This window comes from Ochotona princeps, chromosome 7 (assembly GCF_030435755.1).
Source record: "Ochotona princeps isolate mOchPri1 chromosome 7, mOchPri1.hap1, whole genome shotgun sequence".
Taxonomy (NCBI): Eukaryota; Metazoa; Chordata; class Mammalia; order Lagomorpha; family Ochotonidae; genus Ochotona; species Ochotona princeps.
Window position 1 is genome coordinate 33703325 of NC_080838.1, and position 18684 is coordinate 33722008.

The window sequence follows — 18684 nt, forward strand, 5'->3', positions numbered from 1 at the left end:
TATAGCAGTGTGTTGATTGCTCTGCTTCCAATCTGGCTACTTTCTAGCACACCTGTTAGGCAGCAGAAAACGGAAGGAGTGTTGGGACTCCCATCACCTGCGTGAGAAAAAGATGTTCTGTCTGTTGGCTTCAGCATAGCTCAGTCTGGGTGTTGCAGCTATTTGGAGAATAAACCAGCAGATGGAAGATTGATTTATCTCTCACTTTCCAGTACTGTACCTTTCAAATTAAAAAAAAAAAAAATAGGGCCCAAAGTGGTAGCCTAGTGGCTAAAGTCCTTGCCTTGCATGTGCCAGGATCCCATATGGGCGCCGGTTCATGTCCTGGCAGTACTGCTTCGCATCCAGCTCCCTGCTTCTGGCCTGGGAAAGCAGTCGAGGACGGCCCAAAGCCATAGGACCCTGTACCTGCGTGGGAGACCTGGAAGAAGCTCCTGGCTCCTGGCTTTGGATTGGCTCAGCTTTGGCCATTTTGTGCACTTGGGGAGTGAATCAGTGAATGGAAGATCTTTCTTTCTACCTTTCCTTCTCTCTGTATATCTGACTTTCCAATAAAAATAAATAAATCTTTTTAAAAAATTGATAAATTTTAAAGCATGTGTGCAAATACACACAACACTGTTGTTGTCAGATTTAATTTTCTAGGTTTTACCATAGTTATTAGCTATAATATTACCTTTACATCACCATTTCATACAAATACCTTTAGCATTTTTTAAAGAAGAGTTATTTATTTGTAAGATGGGAGGGAGGGTGAGACAGAGATCTTCATCCTCTGGGTTACTTAATCCTCAGATGCCTAGAGCAGCCAGAGCTGGATCAGGCTGAAGTTGGGAACACAGAACTCCAGCTGTCTTCTGTGTGGGTGACAGATATAAGCATTTGGCCCATCTTCTGCACGCTTGCAAGGTGCATTAGCCGGAAGCTGGATTGGAAGCAGTGGAACACTCTTGATATAGAATGGGGGCGTTCCTGGCAGTCTGATGTGACACAGTGTTTATTTGCTCTTTGTTTGAAACAGGCACAATATATCTTACCCTCCTTTTGTGAATGGTGTAATTAAAATTTGTAGAGAATAAGTGAATGATCCAGACATTCAGACTTGCCAGGAGAGGCACGAAGATCAGGTGCAAACCTCTTGCCTCTGAGCTCAGTGCTTGTTGAACTGTGTCAGCAATTATACAACATGCTGTGAATTTCTTTATACCATTGCCAGTACAGTATCTTGCCATATTCTTTAAATGTATTTTATCAGAAACATCAAGGTGTGCTAGAGGTCACTTGTTTTTAGATGATATCTTTTTTTTTTTAAGATTTATTTATTTTTATTACAAAGTCAGATATACAGAGAGGAAGAGAGACAGAGAGGAAGATCTTCCGTCCAATGATTCACTCCCCAAGTGACCGCAATGGCCGGTGCTGCGCCGATCTGAAGCCGGGAACCTGGAACTTCTTTCCACGTCTCCCATGCGGGTGCAGTGTCCCAATGCTTTGGTCCGTCCTCGACTGCTTTCCCAGACCACAAGCAGGGAGCTGGATGGGAAGTGGAGCTGCTGGGATTAGAACCGGCGCCCGTATGGGATCCCGGGGCATTCAAGGCGAGGACTTTAGCCACTAGACCACGCCGCCGGGCACTAGATGGTATCTTCATATAGTGTAATTGGCAGAAGCAGTTCTCAAAGCATGGTAAATGAATTTCACTAGGTACTGGTAGAGTCATTGGCTGGAAATTTTTTGTGGAAGGATGTAGAAAATATTAAATATCTTGTAAAACACAATAGTTTAAGATTTGACTACCATAAATATTTTATAATAAAATAGATGTAAATGCTTTATTGTCTAGCTCATTGATTTGCAAAGAAATTTGCATGAAATTTTCATCTTGGATTTTTCCCAGAATATCTTAAAAAAGATTAGTGATCCTGGAAAACATTCTGCTTGTTTTAAGGAATAACTATTACTAAATATACTACTCAGATTGGGGGAATCTTTTTCCTGACTGTGCCCTATAGGTAAGCATTAGGAGCAGATGAAAATAATTGTTTTATTAAATATATATAAAAGCATGCTTCTAAAGCTCGTTGATGATAAGAATAGGTAACATGTACATAGTATTCATATATGGCAGATATTAAATATGTAAGCATTTCAGTATATTTACTTTTTCATCTTCACAACAGTCATTTGAGGAAGTTTTTATATTTTTTAGATGAAGTTGGAGGAACAAAGGGGTTAGTATCTTGCTCAAGGGCATACAACTAGTGTATGATGTAACTTGGAAGTGAACCCAGAGTTCCCATCTGAAACCACAAAGTGCTGATGTTTCTCTGTTTAGTGTTTCTTTTTAAAGTTTGAGAAACAGACAGCCAGAGAAGGCGCCCTGATGCTGGTTTACTCTCCAGGGGATTGTAATGCCACTGCTGGGCTGGGGCTGAAGTTAGGAGCTGGAAAGTTAATCATGCTTCCTACTTGGATGGTAGGACTCCAGCTGGTGGAGGGGTCACTTGTCATTTCCCAGAGCCTGCATTGGCAGGGAGCTGGAATCTCCCACTTGGATGGTGGGACTCCAGCTGGTGGAGGGGTCACTTGTCATTTCCCAGAGCCTGCATTGGCAGGGAGCTGGAATCTCCCACTTGGATGGTAGGACTCCAGCTGGTGGAGGGGTCACTTGTCATTTCCCAGAGCCTGCATTGGCAGGGAGCTGGAATCTCCACTTGGATGGTAGGACTCCAGCTGGTGGAGGGGTCACTTGTCATTTTCCAGAGCCTGCATTGGCAGGGAGCTGGAATCGGGAGCTGCAATTGGGCGTTGAACTCAGTTACTCTTAAATGGGGTTTGAGGAGCCCAATAGTTAGGTCAAGTGCCTGGCCCTGTTCAGTATTTCTTAGCATTTTTGCTTTGTTCTCATGAGAATCCTTCAAAGACAGTGAATTCTTAGTAGTGGTCTGCATAAAGGCATAATTATTTAATTAAATATTTTATGATTAACTCCTCCCATTCTGCTTACAGTAGGTGTAAACCAGTCCTTTTAAAAACTAACATACCTCACTGTTGGCTAAAAGGTGTCAAGCTAAAAGAAAGTTTATATGTTGGTTCCTTGTTCAACCATTGGAGGAGGGAAGAAACTTTGCCTTTAGCAACTGGAGATATTTTTTTAGCTGTGAGTAGCGGATCCTAGTAGGATTTAAGAGAAATTGAGGTTGGGCCCAGCGGCGTGGCCTAGCGGCTAAAGTCCTCTCCTTGAAAGCCCTGGGATCCCATATGGACGCTGGTTCTAATCCCAGCAGCTCCACTTCCCATCCAGCTCCCTGCTTGTGGCCTGGGAAGGCAGTTGAGGACGGCCCAATGCATTGGGACACTGCACCCACGTGGGAGACCCGGAAGAGGTTCCAGGTTCCCGGCATCGGTTCGGCGCGCACCGGCCCGTTGCGGCTCACTTGGGGAATGAATCATCGGACGGAAGATCTTCCTCTCTGTCTCTCCTCCTCTGTGTATATCTGGCTGTAATAAAATGAATAAATCTTTAAAAAAAAAAAAAGAGAAATTGAGGTTGTGCTTTTCCCTAACAAAAGGAGAGGAAGTCTATTATAATAGGTATTTTTTATTTATTTATTTATTTGGTCAAAAGGTTCAGGTTCAAGTCCTTGCATAAATTACTGATTCAATTACTGATTCCCTTAAATTTTTTTTTTTGTTGTTGTTGGATTGCTTGAAAAGTCTGGCACATGCTAGTACATGTACCTGGTATAAAGACCAGCTTAGGATGCAGAGTAATTAACCTCCCCCAGGGCTTTGTTCTCTCAAAACAGGCTTGATTTATTCCCAGCATAGTTGTATCTAGGGAAGAGTGGGGATGTCATTTATGAAGCATCCCCTAGGATGTATTCTCTCTGAGTTTTGCCTAACAGTACTTTTAGGAAATAAAAATTGTAAAAGAGCTCTTTATCACTTCCCATTCTTTAAACTGCTTCTTACCTCTTAGTTTACTAGGTTCATATCTTGAAGTTCCTGGTAAGGCAGACAAACTTGGGACAGTACTTCCTGTTCAGTTGGTGGCTGTGGTGATTGGCAGGTGCTCCACGTGCATTACTGCCGTGGGCTTCAGGCTGAACTCTGGGAGAGGGATCATTCTACCACCTTGTGTGTTTGCTGTTGTCCCACAATAGATTCTAGCTGTTAAAGAGGGTTTGAGTTGAGATGCTTCAGGAACCATTCACATAGCCTAGAGTATGGGACTCGACTGTCATCTCTTTGTGGCCGCAACTCCCCATTTGTTGCAGTCAGCTCAGGGCACTTTGAAATGGAGCAGTTATTCTGGAGCTCTTAACTATTCTTGGGGTGAATTAACTAAAATATCATGTGCTTGTCCTGTTAGCATCTCCAAGTTTTTGTTCACTTGAACAAAGATAGCATGTCGAGTCATAGTTAGAAAATGTTGACACTTTATCTCCCTAATAAAAAAAGATTTTTATCTATTTTTATTGAAAATCAGATTTTCAAAGAGAAGGAGACACAGAAAGAAAGTTCTTCTGTCCACTGGTTCATTCCCTAAGTGGCTGAAATGACCAGAGTTGAGCCAATCTGAAACCAAGAGCCAAGGTTATCTTTCAGGTCTCGAATGTGAGCACAGGGTCCCAAGCATCCTCCATTGCTTTCCCAAGCTGTAAGCAGGAAGCTGGATGAGAAGCAGAGCAGCCAAGACATGAACCAGAACCTGTATGGAATGCTGGTATTTGCAAGTGGATGTTTAGTTGATTGAGCCGTTGTGCTGGCCTCTATCTATCCACTTCTTAAAACAGATTGTACCTTTGTTTGGGAAAGGCAACTGAAAGTATGTTATGAATCATTCCCCTAGTATAGTATATTGAGAACTAATATATCCTAAGGTGCTACAATACATTTTATCATTTTCTGTCTTATTTATAAATCTGGTTAGTCCTAATTTTTAAAAATCATTGTGTAATTGACAGGGGGTGGGAGTTTGGGGGAGGGAAATCCTAGCCTATACAAAATTGTAAAAAATAAATAAAAAAAAATCATTGTGTAATCATCTCATTTACTTCCAACTAAGCATTGGAAATTGTTCAGTAGTAAGTAAAATAAACCTGTTTTCATTCAGTGAATTTGGAAAAAGGCAACAATTATTTCATACTAGGTCTATGGATTTCCCCCTCTAGAGCATACATATGTATTTGGCTCCTTTGTCCAGTTAAAGACAGCCACTTTCATTCTCATTCAGTCATGAAAAGAGTGGGCTCAGTTCTGGTTTTTCTCCTGTTTATTGGCCTGTATTAGTTCAGAACAAGAAACGATACTTATTCTTTCTCATTTCTTATATATATCTGCATAGGTATGCAGTGGAAATTGTATTTTGATATGGTTTAACGAGTTGTTAAATTGTTTTCTATTATAAAATCTTTTACTGTTAACTTCTGTAATCATAAGCAAAGTATATTTACTATAAGGTCTAATATTAGTCACATTTTCATTTTAACTAGGCTTGTGTTAGAGGAATTTTCCAGTCTGATTTTGGTCTTTCAAGGTATCAAGTTTGTTTCTTGTCTTGCCTGAATTCATTTTAAATTGGGTTTTACTTTCTTCAGTGAATTTATGATAGCTGCTATTTTACCTGTTTTTGACAAGGTTTCAGCAAAACTAGCAGATTATTCCCTGACTTCTAAAAATCACAGTGGGAAGATTAAGGCTTCACTTAACTGTAGTTTAATGTTTGCTGCCTTCTAAACTGAAATTTGACCGTTTAATCATTTTGTTTCTTACTATAGAGATAAAGTCGTCTGTGCTAACCAGAAAAGTCACCTAGAAAAAAAACAAAAACAGAAAGCACTGTCCTGTTTTGATGAGGCAGGGCTTCATTGTACCTCCTGCATCAAGAGGTAGTCTTAGAAATCCCTACCATGTTCCTGGGAGGTTTACTGTTACTTATGAAGTGCTTTTATTTTTAAGTCAGATTCATTTTCCTTCTTAGAAATTTTATGTATGTCAATTTTTTATTTTGAGTTTACTAGATTTATTAACAAGAGTGTCCATTCTAGTTTTTAAAAGTGAAGTGTTGCAAGTTGCTGGTATCAGTAACAACTGTGCCTTTCCTGCTGTATCTGTCTTCTGTGCTCTGGCTCATCCTGCTGTCCAGTCACCCATCTGTTTCAATGTGCATGGGATGACGCTGACATGACTGGTCATCCCAGGAAATTCACCTGATTGTGAATTTCTGTAATCACAGTTGTAAGGCAGCAGTTAAGCCTTCTCTTCCTCTTGCTCTTCTTATTTTTCTAAGTGTCTACTATAAACAGAAAACTATCCTGAGTACAGTTCTTTGTCCTTCCTTTTCCATTGGGAAGTGGATATCATCAGGGTGGCACTGTATAAGGAATATCCCAAGTAATCTGTGTGTGTTTTGTTTGCTGTACAAATTTAGTACAGTAGAAATGGTCACTGCCCACCAAGACTGCATAGTCCAACAGAAAGTATACCCCAAAAGTCCCCAGATGAAAGAAGATAAATGTCTGTAGTGCTCAGTGACATTTTCCCAGAACATCATTGCAGTTTCCTAAATACTATTGATATAATTAGTTCATGGTACTTTAAAGCTGTTAGTTCTTGTTAAAGTTGCTTTTACTAAATTGCTTTGCAGAGATACTCTTAACTTCCAATTTTGAATAATGTATTTGCTGATATTAATATGCATGCTGGGATGTCCTTTGCAATGTCAGAGTTCTTTCTCACTTTTAATGCAATGTCAAAATTGTATTTCTTGTCTTTCCTATTGGTTTGACTCTTGTGTTTGTGCTTTCCACTTTACAGGCATGCAGTATGGTGAATATGTTAATAATCAAGCTAGCTCCGCACCAACTCCCTTGTCATCAACTTCCGATGATGAGGAAGAGGAGGAGGAGGATGAGGAAGCAGGTCTGCTTTAGCTTTACACCAGTTCTTGATCTTTTCCTTCTCAAGTTTTCTTTTATTTCCACAGACTTAACCTTTAAAAAAATACGTGTTTGTGAGAATTGGCACAATGAACTTAACTTAGTTTGGGTCACAGAAGGCTGGGTCACTTGAAATGAGGTTTTTGTTCTGTTTTCCTCCTTGGGGTCTCTTTATCACTTCCTTACTAATGTAATTAAATTTTTCCTGATGGCAGATTTTTTTTCTTTTTTCTGAAATGCATACCTTCCCACATCACATGCAAATAAATGGATCCTGGCTGAAGTTTTGGCTGATGATTGCTGTGGAAGCCTTTGTTTTATATTCTGCTTTGCTTGCTGCTTTGGCCTACTCAGTAAGGGCTTTATGGACTTAATAATACTGGTGGAGAAGTAGGGCAGTGTTAGTGGGAGGACCCCTTAGTCCTTCTTTTCCTGTGTTTAGAATTTATGGTTATTTTCCTGATTCTTGAAGTAAAGTTCATATCTTGGTGGCTAAAGAAGTTGTTCATATGCTTATACATTGTCAGCTATGGAATAGCTTAATCTGCCTCTGATATTCTGCCTCTTATGCTGCAAATTCAGCAATTTGGTTCCTCCATTAATTCTAATAATTTGGGTGAACCAGTAAGTTCTGACAAGTTAGTATAAGTGATTTTGATTCTTCTTCTGCAGTTTTTATTGATGGGAGAATTTACTGTAGAAACAATTGTTTAAAACCAATGTTTCTATTTGACATGTGTTTTTAAAATACTCAAGTTCTCATACGTAGTTTGAAGAGAGAAAATTAGGGGTGCTAGATAGGGAGTAAGTTTTTTTTTTCACTCTGAGGTATAAAAACTTACCTTTTGGAATTATTTAGTAGTAGAGATTCTCTGAGAGATCTCCCATCTGTAGGTTAATTCTCCGCTTGCCAATAGTGGCTGAGGCTGGGCTTGGAGACAAGGGGCTCAGGCCAGCTTTCCTGTGGAGGAGGCAGGGCACACGATTAATTGAACTTCCTACTGTCCACCAAGGCCTTGTGTTAACTGGAAGCTGGAGTTGGGAGCCGTGGTTGGATATTGAACTTAAGTTATGCTATGTGGGATGTGATATCATAACCAATAGGCCAAGTGTACAACCCTGCTTATGATTTTTAAATTTTAACATAATGTCTAATTTTCAGAAACATTGTAAAAGAAATTCATTTACCCAGACAAACCATTTCTGTGCACGTTTTATAGTTCTTTTCATATTTTTTTCCTTGCAATTTGAAGCTTATTTGAAGATATTATGAACTTTTCCCCTGAATACTTGAGTGTATATTTCTTCATTATAAAGGCAATATCTTTCATGACCATAATACTGTTAATCAGGAAATTAAATATTGATGCAAATAATGTCTCATACACAGTTCATATAGTTAATTCATATAGTTAAATCTCAGCAGTTGTCTCAATACTCAATGTAAGATTCTTTTATAGCTGTTTTCATAGCCCAGAATATAATATAATATATGTATATATATATTTTTTAAATTGTATTAGATTTCTTTTTTTTTTTTTTGAATGGCAGAAAGACAGATACATTTGCTCCCGAAATACCTACAACAAACAGGGATAGGCCAGGCCAAAGGCAGGAGTGTAAAGTGCAATCTGGGTCTTCCAGGTGGGGGACAGTTCTCCTAGACTGTACGTCAGTAGGAAGCTAGAGTGTACAGCAGAATGAAGACTCAAACTCGGGCAGTTGGAAATGGAATGCAGCCTTACCAAGCAGCATCCTAAGTGCTGTGCCAAATTCTCTCCCCTTGCGTTAAATGTAGTTGTCATGTTGATCTGAAACGATTCCTTAGCCTTTATGTCTCTGTCTGTCTATCGGTCTGTCTCTCTGTTTTTATCATGATATCCTGCAGATTGTTTTCTTGTGTTGAAATTCAGATCTTGCCCTGTATGGCGGTGTTGCTACTGCCATGTTCTCTGAGTATTCTTTCTCTGGTACATGATCTCAGTTTGTTCCCACGTTAGTGAGGGTAACTTTGATCAGTTGATGCTTAAGGTGCTACCTGCTAGATTTCTCCACTATTTCTACTCCTTTGATACTAATAAGCAATTTGTGGAGAACTGTTTTATTGAGACTATACAAATAATCCCATTTTTTCCTAAATTATCACCCACTAGGTTTGGTACCCACTGCTGATTTTTATAAACTCTGGCATTCTATGTTGATGAGTTGTGCTTTTATTATAAGGAATGCTATTCCTTTTCCTTTGTTGATTACTTTAGCTCTAAATTGATCAATGGGATTTTGTTATATTCGGTGGATTATAATCCGTTATTATCATTAGTTATTTTGATTTTAGCTTGTCCTAGATATGGTCAGCAGTGGTTACTTCACACTGCTCCATTAAGTTAAAATGGTTCCATGAATTGTTCAGCCTTGTTTTAAGTTCTTTAATGCTGTAGTAACAAGTCCACTTATCAACTACTTACCTTTTCACAGTCCTGGAATGAGCGTTTCTGTAGTCCTGGTTTCTTTAGTAGAGAAGGGAATTTCAAAACCAAAGATCTGAATGTAGTGTATGCTCATTGCTGCTGAAGAATTACTCTGCCCAGGCCCAGAATTTTTACATTATAGTTCATCTATTATTCAGTTCCTATGTACATTTCACATTGCTATCTTTTAGTCCTTATTTTGCAGATTTCAGACATGTGTTATTTTGTATGTTACATTTGTCAGTATACCATTTTTCTACTTTCAGAAACGTGCAGTTTTTGAAATTTTTATTTGCTTAGATTGAGAAGAAAAGCTTAAAATAGATTTAGCATTTATGGCTTTTCTGCTATCACTGCATCTTTGTTTAACTATTTTTTTCTTAAATATATTGTAGATGAAAGATTCCTGAGTTTTTAAGTGGAGGCAGTTAGCTTTTAGTAATTGCTTGAGCACTTACTGTATGCCAGTAATCGCTAACGAGCTGTCTTGCTGGTTTTTTGGTCTGTTTTTCTAGTTTCAAATTCTGGCTTCATCATTTACCAGCTTTGTGCCCTTAGACATACTTCTCAAATTCTGAGTTTCAATTCACTCTTCTGGAAGATGGGAGTGATAATAGTGACAGTTTCATGTACATGATTTGAAGATCAAAGATACAGTCGTAAATTGTTTAGAAATGGTGCAGTGGAAAATACTGGTCCTCATTACCACATGAGAGTATGCTTTTAGCTCAGTTGATTCTTCTCAGCAGTGAACTGTCATTTACTTGTGATCACACAAACTGTTGAATTTTGCAGAGTGGGGATTCACACTGAGACCTGTGTCTGCTGAAAAGATAAGTGTCTCCCCTCAGAGAGAATAGGAACCCTGGAGTCTGGAGAACCCCTGGGTTCAGGCAGCGCTGCAATCACTGTGGTACTGCTTATGTGTGCTCTCACTGTGCTGTGTTTGTTGTGCATCAAAGTCATGGGATGGTGTTGTGGGTATTTTCCGTGGAATCCTGCTGTCTCTGCTCATGGCTTTGTCAAGTGATTTTGTTGTTGGTTCCAAATTAAAGGAACGATTTGGAGTTGGAGGTGAAGAAAACCTAGTTTTAGAAGGGATTTTAATTGTTTTTAAAAACACTGCCCAGAAGACAGCACAGAGCTCTTCTGTGATCTGAGACTGTGACAGTGTGATGCTGTGTTTGGCAAGTGATGTGGGGTGAGGGAGTAGGACTTTTTGCTTTTTCATGAGTTTCAATGTACTATTAAGTGCCTGGTGCTGCATCAGAGATAATGAGTTTTTAAATTTCTTTTTTTTATTTATGTGAAAGACTGAATGAAATGAGATCTTCTCTCTGCTGATAAAAAAAATGCCATTAAGAGCTAGGTCTGGACCAGGTCAAAGCCAGGGGCACAGAACTCAAACCGTGTCTTCTTAGATGGCAGGGGCACAGTTACTTGAGCCTCCATCAAGCATATTTACAGGAAGTTGTATGTCACACAGAGCCAGAGCTTGAACACAGAGATTGATATGAGGTTTGTGTTATCAAAGGCTCTGACTTGACCACTGTGTCAGATCCCAACCTCCCTTCCTTATTTTTTTAAAAGTTTTCTGCTATTATGACATAGAAGAGGTTTATTCCTATAGATGATCAAACAGTATTATCCTGCTTAGCTCTGGCTTCCCACAGTGTGGAAATTTGTTCCCTTTTAATTGATGCATGCTTTTTATTTTGATTTAATACATGTAATATATCCAAGAATGACAATCCATCCCATCAAGAAAATAAAAAGAATATGAGGAGTTTTGATATTAGTATACATTAAAACCTATAGTAACTTAGCGTGCAGGTATATCTGTTGCTTGATTATTTAGCTTACAATTATCTTGTGTGTATATATATATATATATATATTTAAGATTTATTTATTTATTTTTATTGGAAAGGAGGATATACAGGGAGGAGGAAGGAGAGACAGAGAGGAAGATCTTCCATCCGATGATTCACACTCCCCAAGTGAGCCGATCTGAAACCGGGTCTCCCACACAGGTGCAGGGTCCCAAAGCTTTGGGCTGTCCTCGACTGCTTTCCCAGGCCACAAGCAGGGAGCTGGATGGGAAGTGGAACTGCTGGGATTAAAACCGGCGCCCATATGGGATCTCGGGGCGTTCAAGGAGAGAACTTTAGCCGCTAGGCCACACCGCCGGGCCCAATCTTGTATATTTTATTGCTGTGGATGGGAACCTGCTTTCTACAATGTCAGGGAACAAGATGGGACTGTAGTGTAAAGAGATTTAGTACCAGTGTCAAAAGGTATTTGCAAATGAAAATGATGTTCAAATGGTGACTGGATATCTAGGCTAGCTCCATATCTGTTTGACTCAAATAGTGAACATTTGCCAATGCTTAATTTTTCCCATTTTATTGTAAACATATAGTACTTATTAAAAAAGACTTAGATTGTGGACTTTCTAAGTGCCTGTAAGTAAATCAGAATAATAAATAAAAGTTGTTGATTATTTTTCTGAGAAAGCATGTTCTGAGTTCTGAACAAGCAGTTTATTAGCAGATTACTTAATAATGTCCAGGATAAGTTTTACATAAACACTTTTATATTCACAACCAGTTTGTATTAAAGCAGAAAATTACAGTAAGTCCTATGTTAATGTTTGTGTGGTGTAAAAATAGCTAGCGGAACTTGAACCAGATATGGGATGGGATGACTAGAAAGTTTGTCCCAGGGAGAGATGCCTGAGCTAAGTCTAAAAGGAAAAGTTGGAACTAGGCAGATGAGAGATCAGGGGAGAAACAGTTGTAAAACCAAACAAGAAGTTTGAGGAAACTTGACAAGTTTGGGGAATTTTAGTTTGTGGTTTACAAAGGAGAGTGACAAGATGAGTTGAGTGACATCTGTTTGGAAAGCTGGATGAGAACCTTGTATTTCTTCAACATTTATCATGAAAAGTACTTAGGAGTCTATTTAAGAATTCACATGGGAAAATAACAACTGAGTTTGCATTTTAGAAAGATCTGTTGGGCCTTGTTTGAAGACTCAATTGGCTAGTCATTCCCCTGCAAGTGCTGGGATTCCATATGAGTACCAGTTGAAGTCCCAGCTGCTCTGCTTCCCGCCCAGCTCCCTGCTTATGGCCTGTGTAAGCAGTGGAGAATAATCCAAGCTTTGGTATCCTGTATCCATGTGGGAAACCTGGCAGAAGCTCCTGGCTTACAGTTTCAGATTGGCTTAGCTTTGGCCTTTGCAGCTATTAGGGAGTGAACCAGCAGATGAAAGATTTTTCTGTAAATCTGTCTTTCCAATTAGAATGAACATTTTTTTAAGATTTATTCATTTTTTTCACTTTAAAGTCAGACATACAGAGAGGAAGATCTTCCGTCTGTTGATTCACTCCCTAAGCAGCCACAACGACTAGAGCTGAGCTGATCCAAAGCCAGGAATCAGGAGTCTTCCACATGGGGTGCAGGGTCCTAAAGCTTTGGGTCATTCTCTACTACCCTCCCAGGCCACAGGCAGGGAGCTGGATGGGAAGTGGGGCTGCTGGGACATGAATCATCACCCATATGGGATCTGGCGTGTGCGAGGTGAGGAGTTTAGCCAGTAGGCTACTGTGCTGGGCTCAGAAATGAACAAATCTTTAAAAGAAAAGGAAAAGATTTATTACAGGCAAACTGGTTGGAGCCTAGTGAAACTAAACTTTTTGGAGCAATCTGGTGGGAAAAATGGATTTTTGAGCTAATGTAGAAGGGAGATTAGACTGGGAGTAGCATAAAAATATTGGCAAGGGAAGATATCCATTTCTACAAATAAAAAATTAATCATAGAAACTTTGTTAATAATTATTGAGGAAAATTGGTTGAAATCTGAAAAAAAATGGATTTGTTTATGAGAAGGTTCTTGTGTTTTCTTTTTGTAGAGAAAAGAGAGACAATGACATGCATTTCCTGGGTCTCTTACTAGTGTATGTATCATGTATGTCTGCTTATTCTTAATGGTAGTCTTGTGTAGTGGGGATTTTAGAACCTATTGTTACTGTGAGGACCAGTGCAGATGTGAAGTTTCTTATTTTTTCTCTGCTGACTAGTTTCTCATTGAGCCTTACTGGTAAGTAAGTCTGCTTTAGGGAATCCATGTTTGACTTTTAAAAATGCTTTATTTATTTTTGTTTTATTTTAAATGCGGAAAGAGACACAGAAGCAGATGAAAAGAGAGCTGTAATCTGCAGCTTCACTTGCCAAATGATAACTGACCAGTGCTGGTCTAGGCTGAAGCCTTGAGCCAGCAACTCCATCCAGGTTTCACATGTGGTTGATAGGGATCCAAGTGTTTGAACTATCATTGACTGCCTCCCAGATACACACTAAGAAACAGCTCAGTTAGAAGCAGAGTAACCAGGTGTTCTGATATGGGATGCAGGCTTACCAAACAGCAACTTAACCTCTGTGCATCACACTAGTGCTTCCTGATGCTAGTCTCCAGTGTTGAGAATTCTTAGTTGTTTATTTGCTCTGTTCTGTTGTCTAAATTGCTTCCTCAGGTTTCAGACCCTCATCTCTTTTCCCTGAAATAATGGCATACACCAGTAAAAGAAAAAGAGAATTTTCCCCACATGCTGCATTCTTTTTTGTTCTGCATTCAGTCTCTCACAAATTTTCATCACTGATTATTATAGAAAGGTGACAGATACAAACTGGACCTCTTTAAGGTTAATTCATTTAGCTGAAACCAGCTTGTATGTATACAGAAAACAGTGTTTTTCTTAGTTTTCATGGTCCCAGAGATCAAGACTGAACCTTCGCTTTTGGCCTGTAAATGTTCATGATAGGAAAACAGATATTGTGTATGATTTAGTATGACTTGTAAAATGTAGTCATTGATGATTTAGAAAATGATCCTCCATAGAAAAGGACATGATTTTCCATGGGGAGGATCTGAAAGAATTTGAAATGTGAAGGGTAAGAATTTTCTGTGTAGAGAAAGGAATTCTAGACCAGTATAATAGCATGTATACGTAAACAGAAAAAGAAACGCTGTAGTTGACAAAAGAGGATTTGTTGTAGTTGCATTATAAAGTAAAAGGGAGAGTGATGTAGGGAGGGCTGTACATGACAGTGTGAGGGCGTGTGGACCTTGTTCTCTAAGATGATTGGAAATTAGTGAAGGTACTGTTAACTGTTCATAACATTAGCATGTTAGTTTCATAGTGTTTTGGTAGTGATGACATGAGCTTCTAATGAGCATGCTTTAATCTGAACAATAAGTATTAGCTGAGTTTAAGTCTTTCAGCTTAGTATCTCATCTGCATTTATAACTGTAAGCTTTTTTTTAATATTTTGACATGTGCACAATAGATGTGCAGTTATTCTAAAACTAAACTCAGGTTTCAGACTATTCAGTAAATAAGATGGAATAAATTTCTATAAAATTTACAAAGTTTGTAGCTTTAGATTATTAAAATGAGAAATATTTAAAATATTTACATTTTATTTGGTACTAAAGCTAGCATAATTAAGTAGGTTATATGCTCTTTGAAATAATTTGATATGCATAAATAACACAGTATTTGGACTGTGTTTTCTTTTAGGAATAATTCTTTTTTATTTTTTTATTATTTTTCGTTAGGAATAATTCTTAACATTCACATTTCGAAGTTTCACTTAATCTGGGGTCAGTGTTGTGGTGAAGTAGGATAAGCTGCAGTTGATTCTGGCTGTTCTGCTTCTGAACCAGCTTCCTATATTAACAGAAAGGGAAGGCAGCAGCAGACGACCCAAGTATTTGGGCCCCTACTGTCCATGGAGGAGACCAAGACTTAGTTCCTGGCTTCAGCATTTCCAGACCTGGCTGTTGCAGCCATTGGCGAAGTAAACCAGTAGATGGGAACTCTCTCTCACTTTCTTTTCTTTCTTTCCCTTTTTTTGTCTATTGCCCTTTCAAATAAATCTTAAAAAAAATAACACAAAACGGTTTTAGCTTGGTCAGTGTGCTGTCACATTTTTTAAAAACAGTTTTATTTAGATATAAGACAGGTACCATAATTTAATTTGCTTGTTTAAGTTGTTGTATTCTGATGTTTTTAGTATATTCACAAAGTTCGGAAGCCATCACTGTTATGTAATTCCAGAACATTTCATCACGCCAAAATAGATACCTTATACCTTTTAGCAGCCACTTCCCATTCTGCCTTCCCTTGCCACATACATGTAGCTCTGGGCAAACTTAATACATTTTCTGTGTGTATGGATTTGTCCAACTTGAATATTTTGTATAAATAGATCACACATTATTTAGGATTTTTTTTGTGTGTGTGATTGGCATCTTTCTTTTAGGATAATGTTTTCAAAGTTCATAAGATTTTCAAAGTTGTGGGCTATACCAGTACTTCATTTCTTTCTTATGTAGATGCATCACATTTGTCCATTTGAAGGTCGATAGACATTTGGGTTCTTTTCATTTGTTGGTTTTTGTGAATAATGCTGCTGTAAAATTTGTTGGCAAAGTTTTGTGTGGAGTTTCGTTTTCATTTTTTGTGAATGGAGTTGCTGGGTTTATGGTGTTTTCGTAGTTAACTGTTTGAGAAGCTGCCAGATTGTTTTCCCAGGTGAATATGCTACTTTACAATCCCATAAAGATTCCAGTTTTTCTACGTGCATTGGACAACTTTTTGTTAAATTAGTTAAAATACTCCATAGGAATTTCTTGGGAAGAAAAGGCCTTTTCAGTTTGTAGTTTGGATGTTACGCCTTAGGATTTAACAGCCCTGTAGCCAGACGTCTGATGGAGGCTGGTCATGGCAGGTGAGGAGGCGTGGACTCATGGTCAATCAGGAAGCATAAAGAATAGGTAGATAGAAAAAAAAAAAGGAATAGATAGAATAGATAGAACTTGACCTCAGGCTTCTTGCCAGACTCACCCTCCTTTGACACACCCCTAGTGATCTAAAGACCTTCCACCTACCCTTTCAAGTCCTTCAGATGCCATAATTAAATCAAGTCTCTGTCCTTGATCCATTGGTCATTAACACAAAGATAGAGTTTAAATATCTGCGTGAGTTTTAGGGAGACAGGTTCTACTTAACCCATAGTGCCATATCCTCCCTAAAACTTGTTATCAATCTTTTTGGTTATAATCATCCTAATGAACATGATGTGATATCTAACTGGCATATTGATTTTCATTTCCCTAATAATAGGAAATGGTGTTGAGTGTCTTCATGTGCTTATTGTTCATTTATCTTCTTTGGAAAAGTAACTTTTTAAACTCTGGACATTTTTGTTTGGATTTTTCAATACTAAAGTTTTAAGAGTTTATATATATATATATATACACACACACTATAATCAGATCTATGGTTTGCAAACATTTCCTCCCGTTATGTGGACTGGCTCTTTGCCCCCCCCCCCCTTTTTTTTCCTTAAAAGGTGTATTATTTTTCTTGGAAAGGCATATTTACAGAGAGAAGGAGAGATAGAGAGAAAGATCTTCCATCCACTCCTTCACTCCCCAAGTAGCCATAGTGGTTGGAGCAGAGCTGATACGAAACCTGGAACCAGGGGCTTCTTCCTGTTCTCTCACATGCGTATAGGGTTCCAAAGTTTTAGGCGGTCCTCTACTGCCTTCCCAGGCCACAGCAGGGAACTGGATGGAAAGTGGAGTTGCCAGGACATAAACAGGCACCCATATGGGATCCCAGCACAGGCAAGAGGAGGATTTAGCCACTGAGCCATCACGCCAGGCCTGGCTCTTTACCTTTTTTTTTTTTTTAAAGATTTATTTATCTTTATTACCAACTCAGATATACAGAGAGGAGAGACAGAGAGGAAGATCCTCCATCCAATGATTCACTCCCCAAGTGACCGCAATGGCCGGTGCTGTGCCAATCTGAAGCCGGAAACCTGGAACCTCTTCCAGGTCTCCCATGCAGGTGCGGGGTCCCAAAGCTTTGGGCCGTCCTGGACTGCTTTCCCAGGCCACAAGCAGGGAGCTGGATGGGAAGTGGAGCTACTGGGATTAGAACCGGTGCCCATATGGGATCCTGGGGCTTTCAAGGTGAGGACTTAAGCCGCTAGGCCATGGCGCCGGGCCCGGCTCTTTACCTTTTTGATGGTAACCTTTACAGCATAAAAGGATTTAGTTTTAAAGAAGCATGCTGTATGTTTTTTTCTTTTTTTGCTTGTTTTTCAGTGACATATTTTTGAATGCCTTGCTTAACCCATTCAAGATCATGATGATTTACTTATGTATTCCAGGAGTTGAGGTTGTAGCATTTAAATTTAGGTCTCTGACCCATTTAGTATTAATTCTTGTTTAAAATATGAGTAAAGGATTCAAAACCATTCTACGTGTGAATATATATGGTTATTCCAGCACTGTTGTTGAAAAGTTTATTTCCCCCCCATAAATTGTTGTATTGTATTTTCATATAACATAAAATTAGTGGTTTTAAAATGTAACAATTTAGTGTATTTGTTGTGTTGCACAACTGCTACCTCTACCTAGTTCTCACTTTGTGAATATACTAAACTAGATTGAACTAGATAAAACTGAAAACATTTTTGTCATCCTCAAAGGAAATCTTGTGTTTGTTAAGCGATAACACACTGTTATCCTGCTTCATTATTCTAATCTGCTTTCTATCTCCATGTATCTAGCTATTCTGGATAGTTCATTTAAATGGATTTATATAACATATTATCTTTTATATCTGACTTTTTCAGAATTTTATTTTTATAGCTCAATAATATTCTGTTGTATAAATATACCAAGTATTTTTTATCTATTCCTTTGCAGATGAATATTTGTGTTTTGGTGCTTTTTAAGTTTAAATTCATTCATTTGTTTATCCATTGAAAGAGCTACAGAAAGAGAGAGATCTTCTGTCCACTGATTCATTCCCCAAATACCCAAAACAGCTGAGGCTGGACTAGAATGGAGTTAAGAACTGCATCAGGATCTCTCAGGGGTGGCAGGGACCCAAGTCCTTGAGCCATCATCTGTGTGGTTTAGCAAGAATCTGGGTGAAGCACAGGCAGAACTTGATCCTAAGCACTACTACCATCTGTGATGTGAATGATTGTCCTAGGGGTCCTGTTTAACTCGGTGTGCCACAATGCCTGCTATTGGTTTAATGGCTTTTTAAATGCTATTACGGTAAGATTTTTGACTCTATGTATCAGTGTCCTAATATATAAGGAACAAAATGGAAGACCTATTACCTCCCATTCTTTATGGGAAGAATGTGGGTGGATGATGCAAAAACTTTGTCCGTATCA

At 38.7% G+C, this 18684-nt stretch overlaps 1 protein-coding gene across 5 annotated transcripts in view; it reads left to right on the plus strand.

Moving 5' to 3' along the window:
- SEC24B (SEC24 homolog B, COPII coat complex component) overlaps positions 1-18684 on the plus strand; it is an 86595-nt gene that overhangs the window by 26688 nt on the left and 41223 nt on the right. For 3 of the 5 annotated variants that reach the window (XR_009245839.1, XM_058666920.1, XM_058666919.1), the window contains exon 4: positions 6823-6927. The exons of the other annotated variants lie outside the window; for them this stretch is intronic. Coding sequence is in view for 2 of the 3 variants with exons in the window: in XM_058666920.1 (XP_058522903.1) it covers positions 6823-6927 (105 nt within the window). In the remaining variant the exon portion in view is untranslated. The remainder of the gene's footprint in view (positions 1-6822; positions 6928-18684) is intronic. 5 annotated transcript variants of the gene reach the window in all.